The 18,394-nt window shown below is 37.4% G+C and overlaps 1 protein-coding gene across 6 annotated transcripts in view; it reads right to left on the reverse strand.

The window, feature by feature from the left end:
* RABGAP1L (RAB GTPase activating protein 1 like) overlaps positions 1-18,394 on the reverse strand; it is a 254,822-nt gene that overhangs the window by 201,491 nt on the left and 34,937 nt on the right. For all 6 annotated transcript variants that reach the window (XM_056355824.1, XM_056355827.1, XM_056355823.1 and 3 more), the window contains exons 9-11: positions 16,947-17,049; positions 15,124-15,290; positions 9,175-9,319 (exon numbers count right to left, since the gene is read on the reverse strand). In XM_056355824.1, the coding sequence (XP_056211799.1) occupies positions 9,175-9,319; positions 15,124-15,290; positions 16,947-17,049 (415 nt within the window). The remainder of the gene's footprint in view (positions 1-9,174; positions 9,320-15,123; positions 15,291-16,946; positions 17,050-18,394) is intronic.

Consider the following 18,394-nt stretch of genomic DNA (forward strand, 5'->3'; position numbering starts at 1 on the left):
TGAAGCATGACTGTTCATATGAAAGACCTCTTTGCACTTTAGCAGCACCTTTAGCAAAATAAACTATGGGTCATTATTCTCAATAACCAATAGTTTGGAAAATGCTTCCCAAAATGGCCCGCCTTCCATGTAGCAGAGGCACGTCTTTGGTCTTAGTCAGATCCAGAACAGCCTGAAAGGCTGTTAATAGTGGAAAACAAATAAAGCTTTCAGAATGACAACAATTACCCTTAATATGTTGGGAAACATGCGTTTGGGGTTTTTGTTTGGCTTTTATAATAAAGTATTTCTAACTGATGCAGTGCCACAGAAGACGCAGTAAAATGGCTGTACGCATTCGGAACACTGTAAAACCACAAGAGGCTTTGACTATCTCCCAAGATAGCAACAGAATGATTAAGATGAGCTTTATGAGACAGCTCCACTAGCTTATCCAAACTCTTGAACTTGGCTAAAGAGAACACAGGTCCTGATCATATAGTCCTGCAGATACTTGCCTAACTTAACCCTACAAACCTGCGGTTACCTCCCTAAGCAGTTCATTCCAAGGACTTCATTACTCTTACTCTACCTGACTGTATCTCAGTTCAGACGTAATTTTTTCTACGGCAAATTTAAGCCAATTACCTTTTTCTCCTAAAAAATTTTAGCACATGTCACTTCCAAAAAAAAACCCCCAATTTCTGTCTTTATTCTTTCTTCTTTAAAAAACTCTGCTGCTTTGCTCAAAGGACTCCAGACTTCCACTCATTTCTGATTTTTCCTCCAGCTGGTCTATATTTTTTCTTGATGAGAGGTGTCCAATGAGAGGTAGAAATACTGAGGCATGAAGTGTTCAAAACAGAATTACTTACACAGTAACTCTTTTTCATAAGCAAATACCCGACAGAAAAAAAAACAACCATACACACAGAGACACAAAATCTCAGTCTTTTCTTTCCCCTCATTTATTTTGATAGCACGAGGCTATCAAATACAGAACATGGAGCATCCTTAGAGGAGAACACTAGTATTGACAGCAGCAAGGTTGTGTGAAGACTGCAACAAAATACTGTGAGAAACCAACTCAGAAAAAAGTCAAATAGCACAGATGTTCCGCTCTCTGATCAGGTACTTAACAATCTCTTTCAAATGAAAACAAAACAACTATGTTTATTGGTATTTTCCTTTTTTGGCCTGAGGAAATAGATTCCAGTTAAGAACTCTTACTCATGTCAACAAACATTGACATATTGAATAGCTTGAATGTTTTTAATCTTCCCATTTTTACAGTGAAAAAGGGGTTGTTGTTTTTATTTTTGAATGGGCCCTTTTTTGCATCCTACTTCAAAAATTTTCCTTTAAACAATTCTCATCTCATCTACATTTAACACCAATTATATAGTTTTCCTTAAAGAAATCTACTACATCACCTGGAATATGACAGGACCATGGAAGTCAAACTCATTTGTCAGTTAATAAAAAAGGCAAATAAGGCAGAAAACTATACTGTTGTTTCAGAGAGTCCAAGCATGAAAGTAAGTAAGTGAAGTACATCCTAAAATGAGTAGAAATGCATTAATATAGCAGATAAAAATGAACAGGTGGGATTTTGAGCACTGATGTGAAGAAGAAAAAAAGCATTTTTAATGAGTTTTAATTGAGAAGCTGTTACATGTGAAATAAGGAGTAGGTGGAACTGAAAAATAATATAGTTGGAGCAGCCTGAAGGAGAAGGAAATTAGGTCATGAAGATAGGTGGGAATAGAATCTGAATACTTCAACAATGAGAAGTTTGATTTTTATGTAGGAGAAGAACAAAAAAATGAAGGGGGAGCTCAAGTTGGCAGCATATTATCAGGGCAACAAGATATAGACGTTACTGACATGGAATCATTCCATACATACTAGATGAAAGAGGATCGTGAGAAAGGCCACAAAAAAAGCTGATTTCCATTTATAGGGTAACAGGAAATTATAGAGCATGAACTAGAGCTTTGCCAGGAAAGACAAGAGTGAAACAAAGTTTAAGTCATTAAATTCGTTCTAGTATTAAATTAGGTAGATTTTCAGAAAGGTCCAACTTTTCAGTGCATTACAAAATATTTTAATGAACACAAAAAGATTTCAAAGTGCCTTCCAAATGATATATTTATGAAACCACAATCCTCAGTAGATTTTCTAATTTAGAGGGAAAGGCAATAATCAGGAGCAGAAAAATATGGATTTATGAATAGGAACAAAGATGATTTGCATTGAATTCTGCTTACAAGAACCTTCTGTTTATAGGTAAGTTACATCATTAATTTGAAGAAAAAATAATTTGGCAGCTACTGAAGTACATATAAAGAGAGTAAAACTGACAAAGATACCCCAGGTCTTCACTAAAAGCTATCAGTAATAACAAAAAATAGTATTTTTATTCTTAATTCTCTTTTTTTTTGTATTGTAAGTACACATTTTTCACTTCAAATCACTCAAGCAAAAGCTAATGCTGACAAATCTCAAAAATTCTGATTATCTTGCAAACAGTCTGCAAATTTAATTGCTTCTCTGTGTAACTGAAAATCTGGTTCCCCAAACCCCCTACATTTGATAACCTCTGAAAGAGGGTAGAACAGCATGGGATTAGATGTCTCTTTCACTCACTGTATACAGTAACGGGTTTCACATGTTATAAAGAAGTCTGTGCAAAATCTCTCAAAGGATCCATACATCCACTTTGAAACAAACCTGTTGGTTGTGTGAAATGGCCAGCCAAACTGCTTTTTCTTTTTAATACAATAAAAAATATTCTGCATTTAAAAACATATCTTAGTTCTGAGTCATATAGTTTCTACACTGGCCCTTCATTATTGTCATATTAGACAAGAATCATTAAAGAAAGTCAGACAAAATAAACCTTAACTGTGCATCTAAATCTGAGTGTAGAAACATGCGCAAATGTTCTACCTTCGTGTAGTGAACATACAAGTGAGGCACCATGACATATCTAAATTTGATGTACAAATGCTTAAAGCTGAATAAGAGAGTGAAGAAAAATCATCACTTCAGTTCAGTAGTTTTTCTCCCACACAGATGACAAAGCCAACTAAATGCTGCACAGCAGAGGTATTCTTGTAAATATAAACATCTTCCACATGTACTGTGCTGCCTGAAAACTGACATCTTTGAGAACACACAAGAAAATGAAATTTGAGATGTTGCAATTCTAAAGTAATGCAATTCTTTACTCTGTATTACTGATCTACAAATTTGTAGAGTAGTACCTACTGCCATATTTGATATACTCAAATAAAAATATCACCATTATAAAACACATTAAAAATATATATTGCCTGGCTTTTACTTAAAGTGCCAAGGTAGTATGCAAGGCACTGATTATAAAATACTCAGACTTAACAAAATACTCGAAAGCTAGTGACCAAAACTAAAACCACAAGATTCTCACTCTGAGGTTAACAATGACTAGTAAAAAGTCAGGGGAAACTGTCTGTTGAGAAAAGTCTTTTTAATCATCTCTATATAATGTGGTTATACAAAGTGGTTAAATAAGAATTTTTTTTATTATATGAAATGTGAAATGCTATGAGCATAGTAGTGCTAGCATGGGGCCACACAACACAGCGCTCATGGCAAACCTGAGAAGATCCTCTAGCAATAGTAAGTTCTAATTCCTAATAAACTGACAGAATTGCAAATTCTTTTTCAAATTACTTTCAAAAATACCCCATACTGTTTATAGGCAGACAAGGAAAAGGTAATCACTACTAAAAATAAAGCATCCAAAACATTTGAAATAATCTGTAATTGCTTCCAGACAAGATGCAAACACCAATTCATACTCATTTATTACTGAAAATTGTCTACATTGTACCACAATCTTGAAGTGATTTTATGTAAGTTATTAAAAAAAGGATTGAAATCCAAGAAACAGATTTCACCTATGTACCCAAGGAACTGAAAGCTCCCTTAATCTGAAAGTAATTTTTCCCATAATTCTGCAAGAATAAACCAAAACCATCAAGAGATTTCCCTGCAGCATTCATGAACTGCCAGCCAGAATTATGGAATTATATTTTGCCTTGAACTTCACAAAGTCAGCATGAGCAACAGATTTTATAAAAGAAAGAATCCCTACCTACAATGTGTTCCCAGGTGCACCTTGCAGGTGTGTCTGAGGAAGAGGGGAATATAATACTCGGAGCAAGTCACACATTTCTTAGGGGCCTAGCCTGCAAACCTAGTTTACAAGTGAACTCCAATAGTAATCTAGGTTAGAGGACAGGAAAGAACCAGAGCCACAGGCAAGCAACCTTCCCTGTACTTCCCTCTCCCCACACATCTGGAACAGAAATAACCTTAAAAGTCCCTGTTATTCCATTTCATATACAACCCTGCAATTTCATTAAATACTTCTGTAACCCATAAAAGTGCTTCGAATTCAATTTCAAATACTTGCCTTTTAACAGAAAGGCCATACTTGCCTGAACAAATTTAAATACAAGTGTAGGTATCAACAAGAATTGTTACCATTCAGAGCATATTAAAAGAACCAGAGTCTTCTGCACTCAGGATTTTTTCATGTACTAAGGAAGGGATCACATTTTTTCTGGCGTTCTTCAGATGCGCTTGTATTTTCCAACTCATCTCTTAATAGAACTGCAGCAAAGAGCTCTTGTCTGAAGACAGCCACTAGCCAAATAACCTAATGAATTTAGGGTTTATAAAGTTTTAGTTCATTTTTATGGATATAGCAAAAAGACTCCAATGCAGATTTAATTGATCTTGTTTAGGACCCACCAAGGTTACTCTGTATTGGATTACGATAACAAACAGTTCCTATGAATTCCAACAAGCTATTTTTAATTTGGATAAAAAGGCAGAGTGGAGTATTTCTACACTACTAATGTTGTTGTTCTCACTCAGTCATCCTCATTTTTTCACACTATCCCTTATCGTAAACCCCTATTTTATCACAAAATACTCTCAATAGTTCTGACTCCTAAAACACCACCACCTCTACTCCTTTGCTTTTCTGAATCCCAAAAACGGGCTCTACCACCCACAACATTTGACACAATATCCTAATTTAGTCTGGCTGATCATCTCCAATCATTTAGTATTGCCCACTCCTTATCTACTGTACACATCATCTTTTTGTGCCATCCAAAACGTCACACAGATTTCTTTGAAGCTTTCAGGGTCCTCTGTCCTTTCATTTCTATTCTCATTGTCAGACTTCACCATCTCCACACTGAGTTTCCATACCTCATGTTAATTTTTCTACTGTATAATATCTCTTTTTCTTAGAGTTAATATGGCTAGAGAGAACACAGAGATAAAGTACCACCCTCTTGAGTTTGTTATTTTTTTCTCTTTTGCTCTTCTTTCTTACTTCTACAGATTCATATTTGTATATAATCTCTTATTATTAAAGGCCAATAACTAAACACCAAACACATTTCAATAGGAATTTTCTCAGTTTAAGTCCACTGTTCATGGATCAGTATCCACTATGCTGTCAACTGCATCCCTATCCAGTTCCTAGCTGTCAGAAAAGTAGTATCTAACCCATCAAGAAATGTATTGTTGCAAGTAAATAAAAACACAAATCCAAGTAACACTGTATTCCTGGAAGTCATCTGAGAGTGTTCTAGAGACAATCTATAAATCATGCTCAGAAACTTCTTTTTGGAGACTGGGTAAGCATGTTATCTTTTACCTATCATGAATTAGCTCTTTCAGGACATCTGCTAAACATTCCGAGTTTGCTCTGCAGGCAATTTATGGATTGGAATAAGAGCTAGTAACCAGACACCTGGGATCACATAAAACTTCAGGGGGGTTAAAAATAATGTGCAACTCAGATACAATTGGTTTAAAGTCTATTTTCTGTTTTTAAACAGAATTGCTCCCACTTACAGTGATCCTTACCCTTCCAACATTATTCTGATTCAAGAAGAAACTCAAATGGAGTTATATCTAGTATTCTCCTAAAATACTATATTATAGTTAAAAAAAAAAAAGGAATAGAAATATTAGAGCAAATGGAAGGTTGTCATTTCATATATGGTCTAAGTATGCACTGCTGCTAAAAGAAGCCAACCTTTTCTCCCCCTTCTCCTTTGTTTCTAGGACTACATTCTCCTGGCAAATGCTTCTGCTGGAAAGCAATTTTCTCCAATCCTCTGGCTCACACATGCAGCCAGCCATTTCATCCTGCCATAGAATGACGTTATGATAAAAACATTCTGTGCAGCTTTGTCTTTTTTGAATAATGCACTATACAAACCATCACTTCTGTACATGTTCTCACTTACTCTTAACACTCCAAAAAGGAGAAAAATTAGTTCAACCAATTGTGCTCTGCACCTTGTTACAAAGTTCTACTTAAAATTAAACATTAATAGTGAACATTTCTGCTTATTGATAAAAATTGAAACTTACATCCACTTTATGTGAACCCTTTCCACAAAATGTAAGAATTTCCTCATTATAGATCTTTTAAAATTATGTTCTGAATTTAACAGAAAACTTCTTATCAAGGAGCGTACTTTACATCCTAGGTTTTGACAAGAAATCATTAATATTAATTATATTTTAGAATTATTATCTCTAAAGCAAGGAACCTTAGATGACTGGGTTGCCAGAAATATCTATTACAATGTTAATATTTTTTTTAAAAAAAAATGAGGTTGACCTGAAAGATCCCCAAGTAGCTATTGCACAATCTTCGCAGAGATCTTAGTTTTTTTATATAGCTGTTCAGATGAAAAATAAAGCTAAAATGAGAAAATAATATTAAAAACTAGTAACGTTACTTAGGGAACATAGGATCACAGCTTTCTATATGCAGTTGCTGCATATTTGAAAGGGACTATGCCTAACACTAGTATAATAATTATTTTAAATCATTATTGTGAAGGGCAGGAATCATGTTTGGCCTTTCATTAAAACAAAAAGAACAAGAATATTGAAAAAAAATGCCTTCTTTCTTATGAACAACTTTATTCATATACTCATAAGACAACCCACTGAACTGTGTGTATGCACACACAAAGAGTACACAGAAACCAGGTAAAGTGCAAATGAGGCATGCATTGCTATACAAATGAAACTGCAACATATAGCGCTTCTGAAGTAAATTAAGTAATATTTGGTGGGCATGTAGGATATATATGAGGATATATAGGGAAAAAAAAAAAAAAGAGAGAACAGATAACAATCAGCAATAGCTGTAATGGGAACACCAGCCTTTGGCTTGTGAAATAGTGAAGTCCTTATAATGCATACCTGCCCTACTCAGGTTGCAAGCAGAAAAAAAACCTATATGGCCAGGTAGCCATTCTTAACAATAATGAAAAGAAAAAGCCTTCTTCCAAGGCTAAGACAAGACACTGTAAATTCAAGGGTTTGTTTTTTTTCCCCCATCATCATAATTAGAACCCTGAAAAGAAAAAGAAAGAAAAAGAATGAAGTGATTTATTTAGAACAACTGCAAATGACTCATTTAACCTGCATATCCACTAGGATAGATAACTTCTAGGCAGAGAACTCTAAATGCAGTTTCCATGAGAACAGAGTCACATCATGATATTTTTAATGTCTTCTCCTAGGAAGTAATCTACATTTAAAATATGGAAACTAGCATTAGGAAGCTAAAGCAAAGTTAAACTTAGGTTCATACCCCAGTGGAATACTTCTACTCTGTAATAAAACAAAGCCATTCTACAATAGCATCAAGAGGACAATATCCACATTATTACTAATTGTGCTACATTCATCAAATCCTGGAACAGTGCTTTACTCTTCCCAGTAGGAAGCAATATAAAAAAAAAAAAGTATTCAAGTAATTACTTAAACCCTATCCTATCAAACAAGCTCCAGAAAACATTCTGACTGTACGACTCAAACATCCAGCAAGAGAACACCCACAGATGTTGAACTACACTACGCTCAACCTGAAGACCCAAATGTCAAGTCTGAAATAATACTTGCTATGAACAGTAAAGCAATCCCAAATACCAATTAAATATAAAAGTTCCTTTAGGGAAAATAGTATTCTTACTATTCAGAAGTGGTACTTGATACAAAGGAGGGAATAATGGTGATAGTCCATGCCCATCCCATTCCCCCAAGGAATCAGTAGGTTTTTGATTCACCAAAGAGCACTTTGGCTGTGGGTTTTGTAAGCCTGGTGTCACCTGGGATAGGTGGGGGGTTTTGTTTGTAACTGGGAGAGAGCAAGCATGTAACTGCATCTGTCTGCTCCCGATTCATCACAGGGCTCGGATTCATATTGCATAAACTAATATCCGACTACTTACCTATAATTAAGAATCAAGAAGGAATTTTTCCAATTGTAGTAACTGAGACTTTTTGTAGTATTGACACAATAGTGCCAGAAATCTGAGGAATAATTTTGTTAACGATCACAAGTTCTGGTAGATGAGATGTCCAGATCAAAAAAGGCATAAAGCCTATTCTGAATGCTATGGGCTAACCCTCAGGAGTACAGGGAGACAAGAGTAGACCAAGGGCCTTAAAAAAAATCCCAACCTACCAAAAAGACCACCAGTGGGAGAGACACTGAGGTACTGTTAGCTTTGGAAGGGGCAGTAAATACACTGGGTCCGTGAACAGCAGCAATCCCTGACACGATCCCACCTGAACCAGGAGATATTTTGGTAAACCCAAGTTATAAATGAGGGAAAACAAAGCACATGCTAAGCAGACCGACTGGGAGTGGGGGAATTCCTGGTATGAGTCTGATTGGGATTTTGTTGGTTTTCTTTACGAACAGGCATTTAAAGCCTGCCGTTTCAAAGCCCATTTCAATGCTGTCCTTTAGCAGCACATTCAAAGCAAATGGCTTCTGATCAGAAGACAATCTCTCTAAAAAAGGTTTTCCATCTTGTTAGCAGAGCACATCAGTAACATTTTGAAACATTTTGAAAAAAAATGGACATGCGTCGTCTGCTGCTGCTACTGGAAGAACTCCAAATAATGCGTTGGTAAAAATACCATTACTAAAGAAAAAGAACTGCTGCTAGTAGAAAATTACACGTGATCTTTTTGTCCAGAATAGTTGTACTTCTAACAGACACAAACAGAAAGAATTAAATGAGTAAATTAACAGCAGAAATGTGACAGTACAACCTATGGGAACTATAAGTGCTCATTTATCCTTACCTTCTTCTGCCTCATCCTCCTGCGATGACATAGGCCCTCCTCCACTTGTTGGGCTGACCAATTCTTCCTCTCTCGCAGATTCTCTTTGTAGACTAACAACTTCATAAATTGCATCCCCAGCACTTGCGTGGCTCCTTCCTTCAGACTAAAAGAAAAATCGTGTATGTATTAGGTCCCCACTGGTGATAAACACAGTTCTAAGAGCATGCCAAAACCAAACCTAAACACATACAAACAAATCTCCTAACAAGGCTAAACAATAGTTTGGGCAAGGCTCCCTCAGATATCTTTGCAATGGCACATGCAGACTGGCAATAATTGACAGCTCTGTTTCTCCAAGTTTTATAGGTAGGAAATATAAATAAAACTGCATTATTTCCAAAGCTCCCTCTTAAAAAACCATTTTAAGTATTGTTCAGAACAATGATAAAAAAAGCTTCTCATTTTAAATAGCTACAATGAGATTAGGTCAAAGAGAAACCGCAGCGAAAAAAAAAGCTAAGAACAGGAAAAATATCTGAGTAACTGACATCACAGACACAGGAATGGAATGCCTGAGGTTGAGGTGTATGTGTGTGTTTAATTAATGGTAAGAGGTTTTAGTAGGTAAAGACAAGACTAAAGAAGAAACAAAACCTCATGCTTTTTGAAAGCCATAAATTGTGAAAAGCTCCTTTGTAGTGTTTTACTCATTAAAAAACAGAACAAAATCATACTTCTTCCAGTGAGCATAATTTGTAATATACTGCTTTCAACAGGGAAAAGTATTGGCTGTACCTAGCTATGAAATTTGTGTTTGTAGCCTAAGGTTATTTTTTGTTCTTTACTTTTATATATGTGTGTGTGTGTGCACGTGGACAAATCATCTGTCAATCTAACAGTTACATTAACTTGGAAATTTGCATGTGGTATCTGTAACAATATATATATTTGACATCAGAAATAATTTGAGATCAGTGGAAATAATTTTGTTCTGTAAAAGCAGTTTTTCTTCCAAATCTGTCTCTCTAGGAATTTGCTAGCTTTCAAGGCAAACTACCTCAAAGGCTGGGGGGCAGGGGGAAGTTGTTTATGTTCTTTTAGGTCAAACTGGAAAGGTTCCGTTCAATCAAAGTCTTTCATGTTCAATGGGCTTCCACATGAAAAAGAGTTAGTTACCCACATGTTAAGCACTGGATACAAAGTTGCAAGTTTAAAAATAAAAGCAGTATTAGTTGTCCTCTGGGATACAGTTGTGAACACAATTATTATTGAGTGATTAATACATTTGTAGGGAGTTGTATAAAACTGCAAACTAATGATTGTATTAAATGAACTAGCCCAAAATGTGCTATTTTGTTCTTCGTGCATCTTGCCTAACCAGTTAAAATAAGTAACTTCTTTCACATATTAGAAACATCAAGTTAACCATGAAAAAGAACACAATTTCAGTGAAAGAATATTCAATGTGTTTTAAAAAAACATGATTTAAAAAAAAAATTATAAAGTTGAAAGACTCCATTAGCACCTTTGCTGGAGATCCACATGAACTGCTGACCAGCACTTGCAATTGCAACAAGCTGATGAAATTATGCAGATGGGTAGCTTAAATAGGGACTGCTTGAACTAATACAATACAAATTATTTTTTACTGAGAAAACTTCCCTACTGTATTTTAGATTAATCATTCAGTTCTGTTTCCTTTAAAGCTGATACTCCTTGGAAGCAGTGGCTCCAATTATCAGCCAGTTTTGCTGACTGAACTTCTCATTAAGTCAACTTAATGAACTTCATTCAGGGTGTAGGCATAAATACCCTGCATTTTGTAACATTTAGCGGGACGATATTAGCACCATTATGCCTGTTCTATTCTCACAGAACACCACTATCAAGTAATTACAAAGTACTTGGTTAAATCAATGAAGTATTGATGCCACTAATATTATTAACCATTGCTATCTATAGCCTTTATTTTTGAGGGAATAAGCTGTGAGGTGCTGTGGATTTTGTTGCATGTTACAAGAATTACAAGTGTTCAGCTTGTTCTAGTTAACTGCAAGATGTCTCCCCATACAATGCAAATAATTTGGGGTTTTTGGGTTTTTTTCTGAAGCAGAAATTTGCTATCTACAGGAATCCACCTTTATAAGGATCATGTTCTAGTGATGAAAATGTGCATGAGTAACATAGCAAGATAGATAGATAGATAGATAAAACAATCTAAATCATGCAGCAACCTGCATTTATGTCATTCCTCGTAACTGACTGCACTTCAACCAGTCTTGGTTCAGACTATTAAATCTACCTGAATCCTTCCTTGGAAGAATTCTGATTTCACTCTGCTAATACAGACAAGTCCCATTTACCCCTTGTAGGAAAATGCCATTTTATTGCTTCCTTTCTTTTGGGACATAAGTGATGGATGCTTCCTTAGTGGAATGGGCACGTTCCTGAGACAGCCCAGATCTGAAGTCTCCTGCAAGGGCCCTGCATGCGAGAACTTAAACTGGGCAGACTGCACGCATGAATTTCTCACCCACAGTCAAACATGCTAAATTTGCACAATGACGGACAGCATTATCGTCAGGATTTTACATCAGCACAAAATTATACTACAGGACTCATTGTCCTGCACAGAGAAGCCACCTCTCTTTGGAGCTGAGGCTTTTGATATTAATCTGCTGTTATATTCCCTAGAGTCTACTTATGCTCAACTGCTTTCCCAAAAAGGTCACAAATGGCTGATCCCAGTGCTGTTTGCAATGTTATTCTCCCAGGAGGAAGAGTGCCCTGAGGTACAGTGCCTTTCACAGTATTGGCAGGGCAGGAACAGCTATTGCAATAGTCCTGTCCAATAGATAATCAGCTAAATAAGGACTTGCAACAGGTGAACCAGAGAGATCCTGTCATCCATAATCAGGACCTCTTCTTATAGAAAGATTACAAAGATTAAAAGCATTTGTTTCCCAAAAATCTGTGGAACAGCTCCTCAGAATTTTACGGCAGGAAGAAATGCATGTGTTTCTTCAGAGAGGGGAGGCACATGTGTTTGTCACATTATAAGGGGTGAGAAAGAAAAAAAGAAAGCATCCATGTTACTCAATTTAAAATGGTACAGTTGTAAGTGATTTAAAAGGAAAGCTTAACTGATTATAGATAAGTATCAAACAGCTGAGAATGTAATATTTTCAAGTGTATTTTCTTTAAATTCAAAACGTAGATCATCTCAACATTTGCATATGACAGTTGGTTTTCCCAGATTTTCTTAAATTCTAAGTTGCTATGCTAATCTCTAGAAGAAATACAGAAACATCATTGCATGAGATTTATTTACTCACTGTTAAACACAGCAGCACTTTTGCCATGTAATATCAACATAGCTTGCTTTTTCAGACCTATTACTATACCCCACAGGAAGACAACAACCCAAAGATTCCCATTAGGCTAAGTAAAATTAAATCACCGCTCTTTGGTTTCATTAGTTAAAGATGATGGACACTATTCCAATACAAATGGCACAGTACGCTTCTGCTGTTCACATTTTCAACCAACACCACAACAGAAGCCTTTAGAGAAAGCAAGTCACCAGCTGCTGCAGGAGCATGCACTTGCACATCATCCTACAATGCTAATGGGTAGGCAGAGATACTTTATGTACCTCACAATGCCAAAAACAGAAGAGACTTCAGCATTGAAGTGGGTGGACCACTTGGAAAATAAGGAATTGGCTAGATGGTCACACTCAAAGAGTTTTGGTCAATGGCTCAATGTCCAAGAGGAGACTGGTGACAAGTGGCATTCCTCAGGGGTCCATAGTGGGACCACTGCTGATCAACATCTTTGTCAGTGACATGGACAGTGGGATTGAGTGCACCCTCAGCAAGTTTGCTGATGATACCAGGCTGTGTGATGCAGTTGACACACTGAAGAGAAGGGATGCCAACCAAAGGAACCATGAAAGGCTTGAGAGGTGGGCCCATGTGAACCTCATCAAGTTCAACAAGGCCAAGTGCAAGGTCCTGTGCACCTGGGTCAGGGCAACCCCCAGTATCAACACAGGCTGGGCAGAGAATGGATTAAGAGTAGCCCTGAGGAGGAGGACTTGTTGAGCTTTTTGTCCACCAGCACCCCCATGACCTGACAATGTGCACTTGCAGCCCAGAAAGCCAACCATGTCCTGGGCTGCATCAAAACAAACATGGCCAGCAGGTTGAACGAGGTGATTCTCCCCTCCACCAGCAGTACCACATTCAGTTCTGGGGCCCCCAACATAAGAAGGATATGGACCTGTTGGAATGAGTCTACAGGAGGGCCACAGCAATGATCAGAGGGTTGCAGGACCTCTCCTATGAAGTCAAACTGAAAGAATTGGGGTTGCTTAGCCTGGAGAACAGAAGGCTCCAGGGAGACTTTATGGCAGCCTTTCAATACTTAAAAGGGCAGTTATGAGAAAAATGGAGACAGACATTTTACAAGGGCCTGTAGCAACAGGGCAAGGGGAATGGTTTTAAACTGCAAGAGGGTAGATTTATTGTGAGGGTGGTGAGGCACTGGAATAGGTTGCTCAGAGAAGCTTTGGATGCCCCATCCCAGGAAGCGTTCAAGGCCAGGCTGGACAGGGCTCAGAGCAACCTGGTCTAGTGGAAGGAGTCCCTGCCCATGGCAAGGGGCTGGAACTAGATGGTCCTCAAGGTCCCTTCCAATCCAAACCATTTGATGATCCTGCTCAACAGATAACTATTCAAGAAACATTACCAGATGAGACGGATATATCATCTTTCAGTACTTCAGGAAGAAATAAATGCACATTAATCACACAAGCACAGGACTGGGAAAGCTGACATAAAAGGGAATACACAACTATACATTAAGCTTTACCTTAACCACTCCTCCCCTCTGTAGAATTGAGCAGTGTTTGCACAACCTGGCTACAAAGCCAAACTCCTAGGGACTGACAAACTGAAATACTTCAGAGAAAAGAGTTTTAGAAAACCAGTTATTTCTTATTCTTACAGCCACCTCTCAGCAGCCAGGATTTCCCCTTCTTACATAATAGTTGATTTTAGAGTGAAAAATTGGAATAGTGATTTCCCAAATTTACCAACCAAATGGACTTGGCTTTAGATATCTGCACACAGGCCATGAAACTATAAAGAATTCAATAGGTAGGTTCAAAATTGTTTAAGCCCACAAAGCCAATGACTTATGGACTTATGACTCATTATAATTGAGTTTACATAGCATGCTGGTTTTGGCTGGAGTAGAGTTAATTTTCTTCACAGCATCCAGTATCGGCCTATGTTTTGGATGTGTGCTGGAAACAGTGTTTGTATGTGCTTACACAGGCCTTTTCTGCCTCTCACACCACCCCCAGCACAAGATGTTGGGAGAGGACACAGCCAGGACAGCTGACCCCAACTGACCAAAGGGATATTCCCGACCACAGGACATCGTGGTCAGCATATAAAGCTAGGGAAAGAAGAAAGAAGGGTGAGGGGATGTTTGGAGGCATGGCACTTCGTCTTCCCAAGTAACTGTTATGCATGATGGAACCCGGCTTTCCTGGGGACGGCTAAACACCTGCCTGCCAATGGGAAGTGCTGAACGAATTCCTTGTTTTGCTTTGCTTGTGCACACAGCTTTCGTTTTACCTGTTAAACTGTCTTTATCTCAGTTCACATGGTTTCTCACTTTTAGCTTTCCAATTCTCTCCTCCATCCCACCAGGTGGGGAGCGAATGAGTCGCTGTGCGGGACTTAGTTGTCAGCTGGGTTAATCCGTGACACATAGGCACAGGACATTTATACAGGTTCCACAACCATTACGCATTTAAGCATCTCAAAAACAAACAGTTAAAAGAAACAAACTACTGAGGTGCAGGTGTCATGCTAGCTTTTATAAAGGCCAAATTAAGACAGACAAAAAATGCTACCAGCATCAACTTTGCTTTAAAAAACAAACATGCATTACCTGTTTTAGCTTCATATAAAAAGTTTCTGTGAAGGTTTTTCTGCTGAAGTACCAGAAGCGTTCATTGGCAGGATACACACGCACAATAGTCTCCAGCAAAAACCGAACTGGCTCTACTACTTCAGTAACAACCATATCCACTGCCACAGTCATGAATACACACTTATCTAAAACACAAAAATAAGTCACATACAAACAAATAAGTCAAAGTTCACATTTCTCAAAGCAACAAATGACAAAAGTAATCAGTTTTTCAGATCGAAGACCCCTTCTACAGAATTATTGATTCTATTGCACCTATTTTATTTATCTGAGTTTTACACCCTATATGCCTGCTGTATAGAATGAGAATACGCGTTAAACAGCATACAAAGTGACTCTGATAACTTTTTAAAACAAAGGCAGTATGTCTTTGTTTTAAAGACAGGAGCAAAATGCCATGCAAAGTAAACACCATGAAGATTCTAATCCCCTTCAGAGAAAAGGAACATGCACAGGATAAGGTCGTGTTTTAAAGTGTACTTACTGCTATCGGAAAAAAAAAATATATATATATGTATTCATGTATAGCAAATCAATGTCAAGGATCTCCTAAAGCATTGTTTATCCTCTCACAACACTGAAAAACAATTCACAACATTTTTTGTCTGTGCTGATACCCTATCAGTTAAAAGGACTCAAAACATCTTACACCTCCCAATCCCACTCTCAGGGTCAGACACTCCTCATAGCAGCAAAACATATTTTTGAAGCAAAGCATGGATCAGTAATCTTAACCTGTAATAGCTCCATCTTCCTGATACTTGAAGCATAACTCCAACTTTTTCAAGGAGAATGCAGGATCAGCTGACCAGAGGACAAGACTGATAACACACCAAGTGTATTCTGCAGGTTTACAGTGCAAAAAAAGGTTTGCTGCTTCTGGCAACACTCAGACAGAGGTAGTAACCACTACGTTGCATCACAGCCAATAGCTCTCTTGCTGGAAGCACAGATTTTTAAAGTAACACTTAGAACCAGACAGTACAAACCCCTAGGATCTCTTGTCTTATCAGACCAAAGAGGAAAGCGAGCATTTAAGAAATAAATTTAAGAAAAAGAAGAAAAAAGAAAGAAAAAGCCCCACATCACAAAACCAAACCACACCACACACACAAAGTCAGAGCGTAAAATGGAAACTGTGTTGAGCTGCACTTTGCCTATATGCTACAAGAAATAATGTGGTTTGATGGTTTGAAAATCCATCAGCAACAGCAGTGACACTGGCTGTACATACTCGAATGTGCCTTTAAGCACCTGATGCTTCCTATCCCAAGGCAGAGTTCACGAACGCCAGATTTGCATTCAAACCTTTTACATCACATCGAGAATAAATTCTCACAATAAGAAATGGTGCTATATAATCAAGCACTTCAGTGCATCACTTCCAGCTGCCCCAAGATGAAGGGAATGTAATGCTATTTCTAACCAACTCACCTCAAAACTAAAAGAAAGAGAATAGCAATGCCTACTATTTATACTGCTTTGCTGAGTACAGAAGCTGGAAAACAACTTCTGCACGCTTAGGTCCAAAAAGTCCCAATAACCAGAGAACAGGCACATAAGCCCCAGACATTTAACATCTCCAAATGAGCAACACACAGTTCTATGAACAATTATTCATATTTCTATGTTGCATATATTTATGCAGAAAAGTTCCTACCCACAGACTCTTGGAACATAAGGGCATATGTACTCAGGCATGTGCACCACTATTCTCAGGAGAAAATACATACACCAAACCCATGTCAGGTAAAACAAATTTACAAACTAGATTAAATTACCTTTAGGAGTTTCCTCATTAAGGACTAGAAACATGGGTGCATTAGGATTCCACATTCCAGTAATTACATAAGCCTTCCCATCAGAACTCTTTCCCATGGATTCCTAAAAACAAAACCACACAGGATTATTAGTTATGGTTTGAGATCAAAAAGATTGAATATGGGGAGGGGAAACAGTTGTAGGAACTTCAGAGTAAGATTGTGTTTGCTCTAGACAACACAATCTAAATAAAGAATATGAAATAATGGATTGAGAATGGTTACAGGGAAATGGGAGAGAAGGAAGAAACTTCAGAAGAAGAGAGGAGAAACATTACATAAGAAAATTTAGACAAAATAGTTCATCAACATATTTTTTTAATGCATATCAGAAGCGTGAAAGTGTGGTGGGATGTCTGCCACTCTGCTTTCTAAGCAGCCAAGATGGTTGTTAGGAGAAGATGAATTACAAGAGACTCCATAAAATTAAACTAGCCCCACAGCATACACAGAATTGATCCAGGAAAAAAACCCAAAAAACTAAAAAACAAAACCAAAAATAACTTAATAGAATAAGGCCTTGACAACTCTAACTCAGAGGTCAGTCTGAGTTTTCCCAATCCATAATCATACCTCTGCCAGATTTCTCCCTGAGTTGCTCAGGCATGGACTTAACATTTGTATGTATGCCAATGAACTGGAATTCCAGTCCATAGGAACTTGAGATTTAAAGAGCCAAATTTCAGGCTCTCTACTTACATTCAGGACAAAATGCAGATAAAGTCAAAACAGGCACATATGATGAAGTTAGTATTAATTGTAACGCCTCTAAATCTGGTTAAGATAATCTTTTGCTACACATCTGTTACTTCTAAAAATATTTCTTAGAGACCTGCTGGGAATAATCAAAGTACATGACCTGCACATATGAGCCATTACTAGTATGAGGCAAGTACATGGCTCTTGAAGTTTTCTGGGACAGTTCCTATGGATCTGACAGGCTTGTAAGGGTAGCCACTTTATAGCTGAAAGGAGACTGACATTCCTACTCTGCAATCCAATTTGTGGTAGAGCAGTAAGAGTGACCGAGTTCTCCAGATTTAAAGAGGGAGAAAGGGGGTTGAAAGGAAAACACAAATTTATATGCATATGCTATAGCCAAGAAATGAACTAATAAGCCATTACATCTAGCAGTTAAATGCACCTGGAATGTAAATGTAAATAGAATTATAGGTGCACTAAAGACAGGAATTCAAATATACAGTCCATGCAGTAAAGAAGTGTTGCATAGATTTATAGAAGCCAATTCATTACACTCCATAACTCTCATTTATTTGATTTTCTAATCAAATAATAAAAACGGAAAATCAGAAATAACGTCAGCCAATAAAACCAGGAAAAATGAGCTAGTAGATACAAACAGGTAAATAAAAGAGTCTGAGAAGAGAACTGATAGCTAGAATCATCAA

This window comes from Falco biarmicus, chromosome 11 (assembly GCF_023638135.1).
Source record: "Falco biarmicus isolate bFalBia1 chromosome 11, bFalBia1.pri, whole genome shotgun sequence".
Taxonomy (NCBI): Eukaryota; Metazoa; Chordata; class Aves; order Falconiformes; family Falconidae; genus Falco; species Falco biarmicus.